We start from the raw sequence: 19,122 nt of genomic DNA on the forward strand, positions 1-19,122 counted from the left end.
TTGTTGTTGGCTTTTTTTAATAGCAAGAAGTTGTAAATATACTAAGATTTTATATATGTGGAAATAGTGAAGTTTTAACTAGTTAAGTTCTTCATTTAAAATTTAGTACCTGCAACTTTAGCTTGTAATTTGATCTTGGTTTTTCATCTGATGTTTCTCCTAATTTCTGATAATGATATTTTGTTTTCCAGACCATACATGTAGAAATTGGCGTCCTCTCCCCCCCCCCCCCCAGTAGCCTTTACAAATAACTAATGAAAATTTACTGCTCTCAGCCTAATTATAGAATCATAGAATAGTTAGGGTTGGAAAGAACCTTAAGATCATCTAGTTCCAACCCCCCTGACATGGGCAGGGACACCTCACACTAAACCATATCACCCAAGGCCTCGTCCAGCCTGGTCTTGAACACTGCCAGGGATGGAGCATTCACAACCTCCCTGGGCAACCTATTCCAGTGCCTCACCACCCTAACAGGAAAGAATTTCTTCCTTGTATCGAATCTAAACTTCCCCTGTTTAAGTTTGAACCCATTACCCCTTGTCCTATCACTACAGTCCCTAATGAAGAGTCCCTCCCCAGCATCCCTATAGGCCCCCTTCAGATACTGGAAGGCTGCTATGAGGTCTCCACGCAGCCTTCTCTTCTCCAGGCTGAACAGCCCCAACTTTCTCAGCCTATCTTCACACAGGAGGTGCTCCAGTCCCCTGAGCATCCTCGTGGCCCTCCTCTGGACTTGTTCCAACAGTCCCATGTCCTTTTTATGTTGAGGACATCAGAACTGCACACAATACTCCAGGCGAGGTCTCACAAGAGCAGAGGGGCAGGATCACCTCCTTCGACCTGCTGGTCACACTCCTTTTGATGCAGCCCAGGATACGGTTGGCTTTCTGGGCTGTGAGTGCACACTGCCGGCTCATGTTCATTTTCTCATCGACCAACACCCCCAAGTCCTTCTCCGCAGGGCTGCTCTGAATCTCTTCTTTGCCCCTCTGTTCACCACGCTCCTGGTCGCTCACGCTCCCTGGGGCAGGTTTTTAACCACTCAGGGGTGGTTGACTGATGTGGTTTGATATTTGGCACAGCTACATCCACAAATGTTTGTCCTCAACATTTAGGAATAAAAGCTATTTTCCAACAAATTATTCTGGTACCAAACAAGAGGAGAACACAAACTGAATTAAATGGTGTGTCATTATTTATTAGTCACTTAATATTTGGACATAATCCATATCGATTCTGTGATTCTAAATACAAGAGTTTCATCAGTGTTTTCATGGGTAATGTGCTGGCAAGACTCTGCCTGAATTGGAAAGGGTCCTGTGTGAGTAGAACTTCTTGTCAGCAAGACAGGTGCCTGTCTTGCTGAATCTTTTCCTAGTCCAAACTTGTCCTAAAAGCCTAGGTAGCTATAACGATTCCAGAATAATGAAACCTGAATTAAATGAATGAAATTAAACTCATCCAACAGTCAGGGAGTCAAGGGATTTCTATCTTACAGCCATGGACTGGAATTCAATATTGCCAAAGTCAGAAATGGAAGAGGCAATTCCGTAAGCCAAGTAGCACAGCCTTTTCTCCAGAGTGGTTGGCGTTCAGAACAGGGTGTCAGAATCAAACTGCTGAGACACAGATTACAGCTTCTTCTCCCTTCATGGTTTCTGCCACAGTGGGTGGGTTCCTGCATGGAGCAGTCATTTCACTGTAACCCAAAATTTAGCAATCTTAATCACCTTCCTATGTTCCAGCTTCAAAACTTAAACCCTCCCTAGGGCATCTGCTTCTCTCTTTCACAGATCTTGTCCTGGTCTTGGGGTTTTATTTACTTGTTTTCACCTGGTGTTTCTAGGAATCTGGTTATTCCTGCCAAATAGGTTAGAGCTCAACAGTGGAGGCATCTTAAATAGACTAAGTTTACCAGTAATTTGTTGAATGGTTCGAATCATTCCTAGGAACAATGGGTGAATTACCTATTCCATCACCTCATCTCAGTTTTGCCAAGGTAGTCACTGCAGCCCATTCCCAAGTATTGCTTAACAATGTCTGTTCATTTGTTAATGGAAACAGCAATCACCTTTTTTTTTTTTTATGGCTTCCTGTACTTCCATCTGCAAACTGTCTCTTCATAGTTAAAATACAGCATTAAATTCTATGAATTCTGAATTCTTCTTATGCCTAGATGCACTGCATCTTTACAAGCTCTTGTATTGAATAAGTAATTTCTTGGTTATGTTGTTACAGTTTTAATGAAAATACCTAGTATTTTCCCTGTGCTATTCAAATTACATTAGAATGTAAGAGAAATAATTACATGTGACTTCTATAATAGAAGGATGTGCTCCTTTTAATTTTTGTAAGTATATTGCCACTTTTGCTTAAAACAGGGACATATCTTCTTTGTTACAGACAACCAGCCTCCAGTGCTTGAAAATTTTCGGGGTATGCTACAGACTTTTTATGGAGAAGATTTTGTGTATCAGTTTTTGGCTTCAGATCCAGAGGGCTCTGCTGTTCATTTCACATTGGATTCTGGTCCAGAAGGTGCCAGTCTTTCCCCATCAGGTCTCCTTTTGTGGAAAGCTGTGTCAATGAATCTCCATAAATTAACATTTTCTTTGACAGATGACTGCAATGCAAAGACTAAGGTAGAAATAGAGGTAATGCTTATTACAGTAAAGTGACACCCACCAGTAAGATGTTTAAGATATCTAATTACAAAACTCATTGCTAGTTTATTTAAAAAAAAAAAATTGTCTTATTGGGCATGTCTTGTAGGTCAGTGTAAAATCATGTGATTGCCTAAATAATGGCTCATGTGTGACAAACATTAATTTCCCACCTGGAAGTGGAAGATATCTTTGTGTGTGTGTGGCTGGATTTGAAGGTGATCTCTGTCAAGTGAATACTGATGACTGTAAACTTAACCCGTGTGGTATTGGCAGATGTGTGGATGGAATAAACAGCTATTACTGTGAATGTCCACCTGAACTTCAAGGTAAATTGATACTTTACTATCACATTTAGTGATAAATAGGAGTTTCAAATTTTATGTCTATGTTGCTTGGTGTTTTGTTGGTTTCGTTTTGTTTTGGTTTTTTAAAATTTTTTACTGTAAAAAGGTTACTGATAGAGTATGAAGAAATTTTATGGTCTTGTGATAAAGTTATAGGACCTACTTCAAGATTTTTCTTGCATGAATATAGTGGTTGTTTATTTTGTGAGAGCAAATTTCCATTTTTCTCCTCCACACAGGTGAACTCAGCAACATGGTGAAATGTAGGAGTGATGAGTTTTGTTACAGTGTGATTCCTCCTATGCCCACAGACAAACATGTAGCCCCACAGCCCATCTTCTCCATATTCCGTAATAAGCAAGATACTGATATAAGATGAAAAAATGTGAATAGCAAACCTAGTCAGCTGTACTTATTACACTGAAGTACTGTGTTGCAACTGATAGATCCCCTTTTTATATTTCAGCACCTGCATGTATTAGAATCATATTCTACTTTTATAAACATGCTGTCAAAGCCTAGTGACACAATATTATAAAAAATTCTGTATTTCAATGCAGGTAAAAATTGTCAAGATGATGTAGACGAATGTCTATCCAGTCCTTGCTTCCCTGGAGTGTTTTGCTTCAATACTTTTGGTTCTTACTATTGTGGTCCATGCCCAGATAATCTGCAAGGAAATGGGAAGTCATGTTATGGTAAAAGAAGAATGCTGTTATCTTTTTGTCCTTCAGATAAAATACCTTTTGGTTGTGCTTCATGTTTCTAACAGAAATTTGGAACTCTTTTCAATAGTGAGCAAAAGAGGACTGTGTCTCTGACTGTTGGTGGCTGGGACAAAATCTCAGCTGATGACAACATCAGACTGCACTCAGTCACTTAGTCACTTAGTTCTAAAGCACTTTTCCAGGTGACTAGAAAAAATAGATACAAAATATCCTGTTTTTTTACATCAAATTAGGATACAATGAAATGTATTTTTTTTCCTGCATTATTTTCATAATGTAAGCAATTACTGCTAAAATATTTTTCTATTTGATTGCTTTAACATAGCTTAACATTGTGTAACTATTTATGCAGATCAAGGCACTTGCCAAACACAGTGCCCAAACATTTATTTAGAATGCAATTACTGAATAACTTGTGTTTTTAAAATACTCTAAAGAAAACTTTTAAGAAACAATTTTTACTCTCACAGCTTTCTGAATTTTGAGCAATTTTTAGGTACTAAAACTTTAACACTGTAATTTATTTGCAGCTGAAGCAAAAGTAAGAACTAATGTTCCTTCACATCTTTTCTTTTTAGAAACCACTAATGTTGAAAGAAAGGATTCCACAGGAGAAATTGGAGGGAATAAAGGTGATGTTTTTCATGAAGAAAATGGAGTTTCTGATTCACATACTGATAAGCATATAGCTGGCAAATAAAGGTTCTAGTCAGTTTTATGTTACTTTAATTTTTCAGTTTGATTCAATTTAATTCATTATTGGTAGTGTATTCTAGTCTGAAAAATTAGTCTGAAATGTCAATATCAACAAATCCCTTAGGTCAGTCAAGTAATTTTATTGACAGTGTGATGTATGACACTCTTACAGTTGCCTTTTGTTTTTGTGACTAACCACTGACATAAAATAGGCAACATGGGGATAAGGACATCTGGTATATGAGATAAGCAAAAGTTTGTAGCATTATGTTGAATGGCATTTTCCTACTTTAATTCAAAGGAAAGGTGAAGGATATAGCAAGCAAATGTCTTAATTTCAGAACTCAGTAAATGCTGTTGCTGGCATTTCCAGTTCTGTGCCTGCTGAGGCTTTCTTTGCAGGAAATTCTCATGTGTCTTTTGCCTTTATCTCTCTGAGTTGCTAGTGGGGGAGGAGGAAGACTCTTTTACTCTGCTGCCAGTGCTGGATCATTCTTCAGCAGCTGTAAAATAGTTTGCTTTTTCCACAGTGGGACACAGCACACGGTGATACAATTTAGTAAAGTTTAACCTTTCGTAGACCATTCTCTATTACTGTAGTAAATGGGATCAGGGACTGAACTTAGGTTGGATAATCTTCTCCAGTTTCATTCATTTCTCTGTCCCATAATGCTAAAAGCCCCCTATATAGCATTCTGCCATGCCAGGATTACAGTGCCACAACACACCCGGCCACCCGCTTTTCCTGGGCAGAATAGGGAGAATATTTCCTTCATTTGGCATCCTTTTCCAAAAGGAGGCTGAGTCAGTCTGTGTTACTTATAAAACATCCCACTGATAAAACCCATATAGAAACTTCAAGGAAGTTGAGAAAAATGTGGAGAGCAAAATATGACAATTCTTTTGCTACAAGGTGGTGGGTTATTCACCTAAAATACTGTCCGTCAATATGTATAAGCAGGTACATGATTGAATATCTGCTTCCAGATTCCGGGCTTATTATTAGTGCTCAGACACACTGGTGAACCATAAGCATTATCTTTTCTTTAAACTTTTTTTCAGTTATCTACTTGCAAGGAATAGATGGAGCTGATAATTTGCTCTGACAGTAAAGCTGGTTATTGACCCAGTATGGAAAAATCTCTGCTGCCTGCCTCATATATATGGTTCACTCTCCTTATCTTCCAGCCAAGAAAAGACATTTTGAGAGTGGGAAAGAACGTAGCCAGAATACCTTGATCTTCTCCAGTTCTGCCAGTTAGTTCTACTGCATACATGCTTTCTAATGTAGCACTTGGAGAGACTGTGAAGCAAACTGAATGGGCTGTATGTTTTTCTGTTCAAAAGACATTCCCCATTCTCAGAAGGGAAAAAAAGTCTCATAATATTGCTGTACTTCCCCCCCCTTCTTTCCAACATGCTGTAGGTTTTCAGCAATCATCGTTTGAAAAGGATTTAAGCACCTTGAGCTATATTTCAAGTACTACAGATGTCCCCGAGAGATTTATTTCTACAGAAGTAGTCAGTAGCGGTATTCCACCATCTTCCACAGTAAAAGTCATCACTGCTTGGAAGTCACTTCATCCTCAGAGAAGTGCTTCTGTACAACCTGCTGTTAGTGGAAACATTGCTCATGCTCTCAGTACCATCAGTGATCACCTTGCTAACATGGAAGAGAGTTCTTCAGTATATGCTGTGATGCCTGCGTCTTCACAGAGCCATGTTGCATCACCTGAGGAGAAAATAAGGGCACAAGTTGAGGCCTACAGCTATTTTGAGACCAGCAGGAAGAATTCTAGCAGCACAAAAAATATAAGCAAAGGGCTGTCTTTGCAAAGCAAAGTTCTCAAAGGTGGAAATGCTTACAGAGTTCAACAACTATTAGTCAAGCATAAGGCGAGTCCTTTACCTTTTGGCCTTGTTGAAGTCACTGCCCCTCCAAAAATGCTTCCTGAAGAACTGAGTGAAATAGTGATTCCTAAAGCAGTAACCTGTACTGATTTACCCTGTTTTCCTGGCGTACCTTGTGAGCCACATCAGGATGGAGATGTCAAGTGTGGTCGTTGTCCTTATGGTTATTATGGAGATGGCTTCATTTGCAGAGGTATTACAGATAACTGTACTAAATGCTTTGCAGAAAAGAATCTTTTGACATCTTTATAACTTTGTGATCAGTGAAATGCATAAAGTATTGAATTTTCTCATTCTTAATATTGGCATAGCCTACAGGTTTTTAGTTGTATGTATGCACTTAAAAATACTTTTCTGATGTGTCTCGGGCTCCCCCCTTGTGGGAAGGGACCTGATGGATCTTATGTGATCTGTTCATTATGTTAGAAAAGACAGTTGTGCTGAAATGCTACTTTCATTTTCCTTATTCCTTTCGTTGTTTTCTTCATTGCCTTTCAGCCAGATGCAGACAAACATGTGGCAAAAACATGGATTGTGTGGCACCTAATATTTGCAGGTGCAAGCCTGGTTATACTGGTTATAACTGTCAGGCTGGTGAGTATGGCATTTTGATTTGGCCTGTGGTAACTTATATCTACAAATTAATGATTTGAATATTCACAGTTGATTTTTTTGCACAGCTGTTTGCAGACCCGATTGCAAAAACCATGGGAAGTGCATTAAGCCCAATGTCTGTGAATGTCGTCCAGGGTATAGTGGCTCTGCTTGTGAGGAAGGTAAATGGAATATTTTTCATTTTTGAATCCATAAATGCCTAAAGAATGCTGTAGATAACTTCCATGACAGCAAAAATACGTGTTAATTTTACTCTAATAGAATTCTTTGAGTAACTCTGTGAGTATAGCTATGTACTATACTTCTTTTATATCCACTGTAAGTATTGCATGTGATTGAACAGTCCTAAATTTAGTTTTCCCAGTAAGTAGAGGAGTTAACCAGTGAATGTAGATGCCTCTGATATAAACACTCTCAAAAAGTGGGAAGTCCTGTCTGGAAGTTGTCTCAGATTTCTTCAGGGTGTCCACCATTGTTGGGACTCTGTACTCTGTTGGCATGAAATAGTTCTTGTTACATTTTCCTGTCACAAGACGTTGTATATGTCTTCTTATTTTATTGCCAGTTCTTTGCTCACAGTCAGTTATTAACATTTCCATTTTTTTAAAGCATAACCAGTCCATGCATCTTTTTAGATTGAACAACATAATTCTCTATTTACAGCACATTGTAAACCACCCTGTCAAAATGGAGGCACGTGCTTGGCCAGAAATCTCTGCACCTGTCCATATGGTTTTGTGGGACCAAGATGTGATACGAGTAAGAAAAAAAGCATAAGGGAAGAACAAGGAACATTTCTTATGTTCTTCAGGAGGAAAAAACAAATTATGGTTTAAATTTTTTATGCACTCTGTCTAATGCTGGCAATTGACATAATGACCCAATGCACTTGGAAGGCTCCCATGCTTGGGCCTTTCCAGCATTAGTTAGATAGTATTTGCCCATAACTTTGAAAACATTAGGTTCAGTGAAAATTGCAAATAGTTCATTATTTATGATTTATGAATGTGGAACCATTGAATATTGTGCATTATGATATTATCTTCAGAACAAACATAGATGTGTTTAATATGTCCTTAAAGCTTTTTAACTTCTACCATCTTAAATTGGTTAGATGCTGGTGTACATTCAGGGAATGGCAGTTCAAAAAAGTTGGGATGCATTAAAACTGAATTCAGAATGACATTATAGAGTGGTGGTTTTTTTTGGTTTTTTTACCTGTCAAGAAGACTGGAAAATTTGCTGAAAAATTGTAGTTAGTCTCACATAAGTTGTCTTTTGCACATTGAATTCTACATGCTGCAATTTGGCAGCTCCAGATTTTGGATAGATTTTGTACTGGTAGTTTTTATTATTCAGAGTCCAAATTTAGACATGCTGTTTATCATTCCCCTGAATGTGCCACTGCATTTTTGACCCCAAATTGAGAAAGTCCTTTGTTCAGCTACTTCTCAAATCCCAGGATTCTTTATTCTCAGTTTTTCAGTTTTTCTTTTTCTAGTTTCAATTGTGACAAAACAAAAAAAAAAGCTTCTCTTTGCTAAGCTGTACTACAGAAAATGAGATAAATGAAATGTTGTCCTGATGAAGTGATTCATGGTTTTCCACAGCCATGATATTTTAATGTCTTTGGTTGTCAGTGTCATGTCACTCTAAGCATGCAGCTGTACTTGCTGAAATGATGGAGGACATGTGTGAATTTTCTTGGAGTCCATCAAATCCATCATGTCTCTTAGTATTGAATTTCTTTTTTTTTTTTTTGGCAATTTATTTCAGATCTTCTAGATTTTTGACACTGTATTTAACCAGACCATGGATAATTGCATGGAAAGACATTTATTTATCTTTATATTCTGGTGCTACCTTTTTGTGGCTTTGAGACTGGATTCATCTATTCAGGATTCCATCTTCAATTAGTGGAATTGTATGCTATTTCCAGTGTTAATGTCTGGGAAAGAGCTAAAAAATTAAGTGTCGTTTGTAACATATCTCTTTCTTTCTTTTCCCCACCTGCTGCCTTCTTTGTTCTTGCCTAACTTCTTGGATGGAAGTGGTTTGCAACAGGCACTGTGAAAATGGTGGTAAATGTCTTACTCCAGACATCTGCCAGTGTAAACATGGGTGGCACGGACCTACATGCAGTACAGGTAACACTCCTACAGCTTTTGTATTCCTCAGAGAGCACCTCTAGGACCTCCCATAGTTTGGAACCGCATGTCTCAGACAGCAGCGATATCTCTGTGTGTTAGTTTTCTGCCAGCAGCACCTCTAGAATGTCTAATACTGATTCTAAAATTCTGGGTAAAGTTTTTATCTGAATGGTGTTACTTGCACTTATCTTAAGTGTTTAATTCCTGTCATTGCAACAGAAGCATATATGTTATAGACTTTAGTAGGATATCATGCTTCCCACTGTTCCTGACCCTGTTTCTGCAGCAATGTGTGACCCCGTGTGTCTTAATGGTGGTTCCTGTACTAAGCCAGATGTTTGCCTCTGTCCACATGGATTCTTTGGTGCCCAGTGTCAGAATGGTAATTTTTTTTTCTTCCCCCTCCCCTCTTAGCTGCCATTATGAGGAAGTCTGTGAGAAAACATAGTTGTCTTAACACAGAATTCACAATCAAGTCATGTACCTGAGAAGTGGCTCAAAGCAGAGATTAGATTATTCTTTTAGATTTTCTGGCTGAGTCAGTGAACGTCCAAAGAGAACGGAGGCTCAAAATTTGCCTTGTCTTCTACTCACCTTTTGAGCAATGTTCAACCAGTTCCATTGCATATTAAGTACTCTGGTTACTCATGTACATACGTACAGTTACCAAACTTGACCCATTATTATCTGATTTTGTGTTTACTGTTGACATAGGAACCAATTCATATTAATATAATTTTTATGAGATGAGCCTGATAGTGCTGAATGTCTCTACAAGCAGTCAGAATTTTAGTGTTGCACTGTTATTTCCTAGAAGTGTATTGGTAAATCAAACAAAATGCAAACTCCAGCCTTTCCCTCCTGTTTGTATCTTTTAGCTGTCTGCAGCCCACCTTGTAAGAATGGTGGTCATTGCATGAGAAATAACATCTGTACTTGTCCTGAGGGGTACACGGGCAGAAGATGTGAAAAAAGTAAGGCAGTGTTAAAATCCTTCCAGGATCCAAAAGTAACCAATGTATTATTCTGTAATCAGTTAAATGTATTAACCAGCAGATGGTTTTGATTTTAAGGTGTCTGTGAGCCAAGGTGCATGAATGGAGGAAGGTGTGTAGGACCAAATGTTTGCTCTTGTCCTTCAGGATGGAGAGGAAAAAGATGTAACACTCGTAAGTGTCTTGCAGTGAGGTATGGAGAACCATACCTTAGAAGTAATATATGACTAAAGAACAACTCTGTTCACACAGTTAATACAAAGTTAGCACCAAAGAACTCAAGAATGAAAGATTATAGTCTATAACTTGGCAGCAAAATTTAGGATGGAGCACTAATACCATGCAGTTCTTAGGCTGAATCATGAGACCAAAGTATCTTTTAAATTCTTGTGTATCAGATAATATTCACTTCTTTTTAACTCTTGTCCAAATAAGAAACATCTGCATTTCTGCGAAGAGCTGAGTCAATGAAGTGAAAGGATTTCAGTTTGTGCTGTAGGACATGAAAGCAGGTATAATAGAAAAAGAACTGCAGTGGAAGATTGGGAAACTGTGAAAACAGGGGGTGATGATTGGAATAGAAGATGCAATGAGCATCTTTAGACCCTCTTTAGAAATAGGACTATGATGGTAGCACAGCTGTGGGTCACATTGTATATTAATGAAGATACTGACAGTGCATAAATAAATTGTGGCAGCATGGATAAAAGCAGTCTTCCTGAAAGTCAGCACGAGGATGAGCAGTAAAAATCCAATAGCTAAAGTGTTAGTGTCTGTCACAGCATCCACTTGAGGCTCCAATACTGATATGGCCAATAAGCTCTAATGGCATGCAGGGAAAACAATTTTCGCCGTATTACTTTCTGTAATTAATGGAACGTTTTACCAAAAAAAAATGCTACCCATATTAACAGGGGTGAGATATTCTTGAGTGCTGTGTAAGAGAGATTTGATTATCAGATAGTTAACCAGTGAGAAATGATAGTGGTTTAGATTATAGCTTTATAAGCAGAGATGAACACGCAGAAAAATGAGTCTTAGAAAATAATTTTGGATCAAATGTTCATGAGTTGATGTGTTAAGCTGCATGACTGAGAAAAGATCTCTCACTAAGGTGTGGGGTTTAGATAAGGCAATTTGGAAAAAAATGAAGCTATTTAGTGGTGCTGACTTAAATCACTATTTCAGGCTTTTGTAGCAATCTGTGATTCATCAGAACATCTCAGTGCATGCTCTGGATGTAGGGCTTTTTGCTCGTAGTTGCTTCTCTTTAATATCCTCCTGAACTTGGATGGATTTTCAGTGAAGATGATGTGACTTTTGTATTGAAGGCACTTAACCTCTTGTGGGCATCCTGAAATGCAAATAATAAGTAAAATTAATCACTTGGGGTATAACCAAACTTTGTGATGATGTTTGTGCAGCGATCTGTCTTCAGGAATGTGAGAACGGTGGAGAGTGTATTGGGCCGAGTACGTGTCATTGTCCTCCGCAGTGGGAAGGAATCCGCTGTCAAACACGTAAGACCGATGTGACCTGAAACCTTCTGTTTCAACACAGTTACAAATGCTTCAGCCATACATAGTAACTAGAAGTCCTATATCCTGGTTGTATTTTAACCCAAATCGGTGTCAAAGGCGGGATGAAAAGTAAGAGATTTCTCTACCAATTCTGAAGACTCCAGACTATGATGGTAATCTGGGACCATGGCAATATGTGGTGGCTTGCTCTAACAAAATATGCTGCTGCGACAGCCCTGAGAGGCCATTGCAATAGCTTGAAGATGCATTAAACCCCACCTTACTCGTCTCCCTTGCCCGGTCATGTGCATGCCCTCAGCAAGTTCCCATATTAAATCTTCATCAAAGCATAATGGGGATGAGGTAGGTATAAGAACATTGTTGGCTCCACATGACTCTGAAATCTTCTCACACTGAGGCATGTTTCCGGATGAAGATACCTACCACATTCTCAGCTCCTATAAGCAAGCCAAATAAGCATATAGAGATAGTAGCCACTTTTTTTCACCAAGTTTTCAAGAATAAAGCCAAATATGTACCTCTCCTGTTTTAGCTGTGTGCAACCAGAAGTGTCTGTTTGGAGGCAAGTGTGTATTGCCCAATGTATGCTTGTGTCGTCCTGGTTATACTGGAGTCATCTGTGGCAAGAAGATTCAGGTACGTGTAAAGTCAAAACACAATCACAAATACAGCGATTTGTGAGTCATTATCTAGTCCACTCTTGCCCAGTGAAGCAGCACAAAATACACCAAATTTGCTTGTCCAATTTCATTTCGGTCTCCAGTGAGAGTAAATTCATAAAATTCCTAAGAGCTATTGCAGTAACTTATCGCCGGTAATACACAACTGTTCTCAACACTTAATGTAAATTCTCTTTGTTTCAAACGAAGCTAATTATCTATCTCTTGTCATTCCCTAAGTGGCTGCAGCACGAGTTGATAACTATCCTTGTACAGCCAATAATCTTTTTTAGCATCTGGCCCCATTTTAGGGAAGACTATCTCACCACTGATTGTCTTAGCTTGTGTTGAGTCAACCTCTGATCTTGACTACAGTGTCACTCAGTTCATCCCTGCTTTACACAGTGTAACCTTGAGAATAATGTTACTTTTTTGCATTAGAGTGAATGATGACCATTTCTGGGCTTTGTCATGTAATCTGGTGTATTTCTTTGCTTGAGTGCTGACAGCCACTCAGAAGTAATTTAATGAAACATTTCATTACAATTAAATCTTTTGGATGTCTGAAGTAGAAAGCATTCTGCTCTTCTTGAATCATCTGTAATGTTTCTGTTCTCTTAATTTCAACATATTTAGACACTTCTGGTGCCAGCAGGATTCATTTTGTGGAGCTGTCTGATACAAGCCCTGTATGCTGGCACTGTTCCTTTATATTCATCCTTAATTCTGTGCCACTACTCATACCTGTACTATGTTTCCTTTTAAAAACAATTCAGTTATTTGGTCTCCAGCATATTCTGTCCTTCCCATCTTTCCTTAAGTACTTTGCCACATTATGTCTTGTAATGTAAAACCTATACTGTGGCTGCTAAATGTGCAGGCATTTTTAGTGAGAAATGGGTAGAACAGGGAAGAGAGTAATGGCTTAACTTTCATCCAGCCTCAGCTCCTCCCAGTTAAGTCTACAGGGAGTTCAGATTGTTTTTCTACTTCAAGTCAAATATACGATGCCAGTACCACTTGTTCATACACGTCATGAAAACATAAAACCACACATCCTATAATGAGAAGACTATAACTTTTGCAATATTTGTTTACAAAATGTGACCTAAAAAAAGATAATTTTTATTATCATCCAAAGCACTAGTACATTTTTAATCTAGAAAATACATTGCTGATCAGACAACGCTATGTCATACACTGACCAAAATGGCACAATTTCTTAAAGGAATAAACAAGCTCTATGCACAAGTTTAACCTAATGTGGTATTTTTGCATATCAGGAAGCAGAAATTCATTGAAATAGTTTCTTAAACTTTATCATAAAACAGTGCTGTGTTCTTAAAGTTTCTTTTTATATTATTTTTCTCTCCAAGGTACAAAGACATCATGGTTGAAGAAAAAAAAGTGTATCATCAGTTGCAATGCTGCATGTATGAGACTTGAAAATAGCTAAAGGATTGAAGGCAATTACAGCATCTATTTAAATGAATATCCAGAAGCATTATTTTAAATGATCCGTATGGCAGTCTTGAATTTTGGTTAGCTTCAAAACAACAATGTTGCAGTCATTAAAACGTGTATTTCTACAATTTTTTGCTACCTCATGCAGAAACCCCAAAGCCTCTGATTATTCTCTGGGCTCGCAGATTTGATGAATGATGCAAACTCAAAATTCTGCAGTTTGTTGATGTAGTCAGTGGGACTGTGGGATTTTCCTTGTGGGAACAAGACTGTAACAGCTGCCAAATGTCTGTAGGAGGGGAGGCAGCACATCATCACTTGTGAATGGTACCTTCTGCTTTTAAGCAGTGGTTACATACGTATTATTTGGCTGTGTGCAGAAGAAAAAGCAGAACTATTTTTTTTTGTGTGTTATATTTGCATCAGTCTGCTGTAATGACTAGCAGCTAGTGAGGAAGAAAGGGGAACTAACAGGCTACTAATAACAGAGGCAAGGCCACGTGTCTTGTTAACCAGATGGAGAATAACTCTGATTTATTTTAGCAAGCCTTTGTAAACCATTTTGAGATGACTTCCAGTAATTTTGTCTCTGAATCTCTTAAAGAACTTGGGTCAACACTTTTGGCCATGCCAAATCTTAAAATCTGAACTAGGAGGAGGAATTTTCTGTACATCGTGCCATCCATATGCATCAAATCAGAAAGTATTTGCAAAAACATCATAGAAGAATGAACTGTTAGAACATACCAGCTGCAAGGTGGGTTTTGAAGAAACAAAACTCTGATTTTTCCAAAGTTTCCTACAGAGGACCACCATCATCTTCCCTTACAGCTGCATAAGACATTTTCAGTTCCTGCCACAACTAGCTCTTGCAATAGATGCAAATGTGCACTTAGCTAAGCCATTGAACTCTACTGTTTTACTTTGTTTTCTTTAAAACAGACATAAACATCACAACTTCCTGTTCTCCTGAGCAATATTCAATTTACATACACCAATTCTGAATGCAAAGAATACAGGGCTCATTTTGCCATTTACTGCCACTGTGGGATGCTGACTGCCAAATCATAGCTGTTACCAGCTCTCTGCCTATATTTCTCCTCACCTTTTGATAGTCCTCTTAAGTCAATTCTGCAAAGTAAGCTGGCATTTTGAGAGCTCAGCATTATTCCAGGATAGTACCTGATGGATTTCCAAGAGCCTGACTGGTGTACTTAAAAATGTTTTTTTTCATTTCCCACTTGCATTCTAAGTTTCAGTGTTTCCATAGTTTCTTTCAATCTAGCATCCGAGTGGCTGATAGCCTGATCTTCTGGGAACTGTTCTGTTATTTAAAACCTACTCACCCTGAACCATTCTCTTTCACACAACTCACAAAGATCTCTGAACAAAACCAGACTAGCTCTTGGAAATGATGCCTCAGGATGATGCTTTGAATACACAAGGTTCTGAAAATGTTTTTAAAATGCAAACACACCACTATGGCATAATCTCATACTGTAATAACCCCTGTTCCATGTGCCAGTTAGAGAGGTGTCATGCTAAAGAGAGGGATAACATCTGCCAGCAACACTGTTAATAGTACTTTGGTTAACGAGCTTGTGCAGCTCTCTAGTCACAAAGCTGAATCAATGTGTATGTGCCTTTCTAGGTTTTCAGGCTGAATAAAGGGGGGTGTTTAATCATAATTTTTAGTATTTCCCATTTATTTTGAATGGTTCTAAAGGGAGAAATTATTTCTTTTATATTTTTTTAAATGCAAGCTGTGTGAACAAAAGCACAGCCAGAGTTTTGCTGCAGTAGTTAAAAATTGTCAGTGCTAAGCTGTGCTATTTTCCAGCCAGCACATGATGCAGAAAAATTATGAGTACATGCCTGAAGACAAACAGCCACTTCAGAACTGGCCAGTAATTATGTGTTTAGTTGAAACTATTTTGTTACTAGATTGTCCATTGACACATGAAACTGAATTGATTGTAATTAGAAGACACGTTGCAACAATGCAACAGAATTGCTCGGTTTAAGAAGAGGCAGAAGCATATGGAGGGCTTGTGCCCACAGGCTAAGGAAGTTGTTCTAAAATTGCATAATGCAATCTGAAATGAGGCCTGAAAGAGTTGGAAAGAAGGGCTGCATACTGCAGGAGCTGCCACGGTTCCACTCTCATAGAATGAAGGGTAACTTGTGCCATTAAGATCTTACAGTGATTCTGTGCACCTTTTACAGGGTGCAGATATCCTCACTGAATTTTCTTGCATGACTTCTGCAAATCCTAAACAGTGCTGGAAGGTACATAGGTACATCATCCATTACCTGATTGTGCTGAAGTTGCTCTGCATGCCAGTAGAAATTCTTCAAAGTGCAAATTGACTTTTGCCCTTAAAAAGACCTTTAAGGTTTTAAAAAAGAGCGGTATAATCTATGTTTTCTGAAGGAAGGACTCGTAGCCACAGAAAATAGGTCTTAGACACAGAAGGTCTTAGCAAGGCCTCAGTTCCCTACACTTAATAAACTAGTGGGCCCCATGTGAAAGGCTCTTTTTTCTTTACACAATAACGCATTGTCAGAGCTGAGAATAGAAAGCTAGTTAACATTCCCATGTACCAAAAGCAAACCCATGAAGAATCTGCACAAACCCTAATGTAAATCAGTGTAACAGCTTAAATTACTTGAAAAGTTTTCTATGTCCACCTCATTACTTGACCAAATAGGACAATCTGAAGTTTAAATTTTCAGTAAAACATAACACCTGGGTACATACACAAAATCAAACATGGTGCCTAGAAAGTGTTACTAATGATGAAGATATTTATGCTGTTTCTCTTGTATAAAGGTCTCACATGGTAATGTCAGGTCATTTTACTCAACTACACAGCTCAGTTTAGACAATGAAGGATATTTTACAGATAAACCAAGTAACTCAATTCTCACAACAGCCACTTAGGGTAGAAGAGAAAATATAAATGGTAAAATGTGCATATAAATAAATTAAAAAGAAGAAACTTCTCAGCTTTCCACGCACACTCTAAAAAGACAGGATATCAGCAATTCAGCCCATGCCCTACCCCTACAATTTTCCCAGTCGTTTTTAGTGAAAATCAGAGCATCTGAGGTGTTACGGTTAGCTCTAATAAATAAGTGAGGTAATCTGTTCTGTATTGGTTTTTTTGACCTTTGAGCTGCATGCATAACTAACTTCTCACAGCAAGACACGTCCAGCTCCAAAAATTACATGCTGTAACTATTATGTGAGTGGGAAACAAACAAAAGACAAGGAATAGCAACAGCTCTTATAGTAAATATTTGTAGAACTGTGTAAACAATAATTTGGGGACCTGAACTATCATTAATAATACATTCTGAGACTGTTCTACCTTAAAACTGCTATAAAATTCACCTTTAAACTCACTTAAAACATAATTCTATGAATCTATTATTGCAGAAATTTATATTACATTTCTTAAAAACAATACCAAAAAAAGCCAGCGAAACTCCCTGTAGCCAGTAGATGGTGCTACATTCAAGCAGTGTTTCTAAAATACTCCATCAAAATGCTGCTTATTTACCTCAGTCATTTCAGGGAACTATTTAAATCAGCGTTTGTACTGCCCTGCGCAGAAACACCAGTTACGGGCCTCTCTTACTGACGGCTTCTGGTTTCAGGCTCCTAATGATGCTGATGCCTCTTGGCTTCTAATCATCATTATCGTCACTTTTGGCTTTATTAGTAGAAGACAGTCTCTTCAGGAACAATGCGGAGATGATATGCCGCTTAGCATTTACATACTTCTGCTCATTTACTCTGAAATCTTGGGTCTGAGGCAATTAATCTTTTTCCAGTCACTTCCCTGAAACCAGTATATGTCATCTAAGGTATGCAGTTTAACTCCTGAATTTCTAAATTATGGCATTATTATTGTAGTGAACTGTGATTGATACAAAGGATTTCATCATCATAAAGCCTACTCCAGAAGCATTGATGAGATCTTCTTGTTCCATGAATGAAAACCATATTTTTCCACCAGCATGTCTGAAATATCCAGTCTATCACAACAGCAGCAGCACAAAAACCACAATCCCCTGCCCCTGGCCACAAAGCCTGCACAACACGTCTGTGGCAGGTTTCATCAAATGCAACAGCCTTCAAAGCAAGGGCAGGTTAAGGCTTCTCAGCTACACCACACAGCAGTTTCTTGTAACAGAAAATGGTAGTATTAGGAACTATACCATTGTCCTTGATTTGCCCTCCATATGCTTGTGTTCTTGTAGCGAAGATTGGTAACTGAGAAGACCCCATTTCCTTTGCTTCTTGTCAATGCTGGATGGCTTGCAATCCCCTAGAGAAACATCTCCACATAAATCATTCTGCTTATGAAAGCTACACGTTCTGGTAACGGAGCTTGTACACTGATACAATGTTATTCCCTCAAATGAATTAAAATAATACATAGGCAAATGTAATGCATGGTTAAAATTCTCCCACCAAAAATTCCAGTTTCACCTAGAAGACAATCGATCCCTCAAAATTGAATTGGGCAGCATTCAGAAAGGCGGCTGATTTAACTTGCACATTCTGGCAAAACCTTCCTCAAGTGTAGCATCCAAGAAAGAGCACAAATGAGACGTGAAGCAATGAATGTAGGAGTCTCGCTCTGATCTGCTCTGATCTTGCTCTGATCTCACTCTGAACCTAAATGAGGACAAACTGGAACATGTCCAGAAAACAAGCCTCAGCATCCTCCATACAGGTGATCTGTGGCAGACATGGCTTTTCCTCAGGGCCAGTCTGTAGCCTCCCACTGTATTGCTCATGTAGCAACACAATCTTGAATAGGAATTAATCATCAATGTCTACATATCCGGAAGGGAGATTGGGAAGTGTGTTTATCTCACTGGGATGAGGAAAAGAAATAACTGGAAGTTGAGAGATGATCAGATAATATGATTGTAGAAGCAGTCAAGATAAAGACTTTCTTCATGTATCAAATTAAGCTTTTATAAAGTAACAGTAGAACTGTCTGCACAAGTACTGTGTTTTGTTTTTCTAATACTGCTTAACTGATCAAGATCCAAATCAGATTGAGGGGAGGGGCAGGAAGCATACATAAAGTGATAACCGGAGTTTTAATAAGATGCTTTGCACTTTGCTGATGTTCCAGAAAGATGCAAACTCTGCAACTTTCCTCTTGCAACTCTGTAATCTTATTGAAGGTAAATTATACTTGAACTAACATCCACTTCTGATAATCTGAATCAAGGCAGTTTTGTTTCATGGGCTTTTTAAAAACATATCACTAATGTAACGCAATAATTCTGGTCAAAGGGGAAAAAATAGGAAAGAACATAGATC

General features: G+C 38.4%; 1 protein-coding gene across 1 annotated transcript in view; it reads left to right on the forward strand.

Moving 5' to 3' along the window:
- Window positions 1-14,494, forward strand: part of VWDE (von Willebrand factor D and EGF domains) — a 40,771-nt gene extending 26,277 nt beyond the window's left edge. Inside the window, exons 17-31 of the mRNA XM_061469254.1 lie at window positions 2,407-2,657; window positions 2,776-2,995; window positions 3,574-3,711; window positions 4,320-4,373; window positions 5,864-6,541; window positions 6,847-6,942; window positions 7,029-7,124; window positions 7,627-7,722; window positions 9,015-9,110; window positions 9,400-9,495; window positions 9,992-10,087; window positions 10,187-10,282; window positions 11,533-11,628; window positions 12,182-12,285; window positions 13,685-14,494. Coding sequence (XP_061325238.1) covers window positions 2,407-2,657; window positions 2,776-2,995; window positions 3,574-3,711; window positions 4,320-4,373; window positions 5,864-6,541; window positions 6,847-6,942; window positions 7,029-7,124; window positions 7,627-7,722; window positions 9,015-9,110; window positions 9,400-9,495; window positions 9,992-10,087; window positions 10,187-10,282; window positions 11,533-11,628; window positions 12,182-12,285; window positions 13,685-13,705 — 2,234 coding nt within the window. The 3' untranslated portion in view covers window positions 13,706-14,494. The remainder of the gene's footprint in view (window positions 1-2,406; window positions 2,658-2,775; window positions 2,996-3,573; window positions 3,712-4,319; window positions 4,374-5,863; window positions 6,542-6,846; window positions 6,943-7,028; window positions 7,125-7,626; window positions 7,723-9,014; window positions 9,111-9,399; window positions 9,496-9,991; window positions 10,088-10,186; window positions 10,283-11,532; window positions 11,629-12,181; window positions 12,286-13,684) is intronic.
- The last annotated feature ends 4,628 nt before the right edge of the window (window positions 14,495-19,122 follow it).

This window comes from Pezoporus flaviventris, unplaced genomic scaffold, assembly GCF_033815535.1.
Source record: "Pezoporus flaviventris isolate CSIRO_AGI_PZ_B2104156 unplaced genomic scaffold, CSIRO_AGI_Pfla_v1 ptg000055l, whole genome shotgun sequence".
Classification (NCBI taxonomy): domain Eukaryota; kingdom Metazoa; phylum Chordata; class Aves; order Psittaciformes; family Psittacidae; genus Pezoporus; species Pezoporus flaviventris.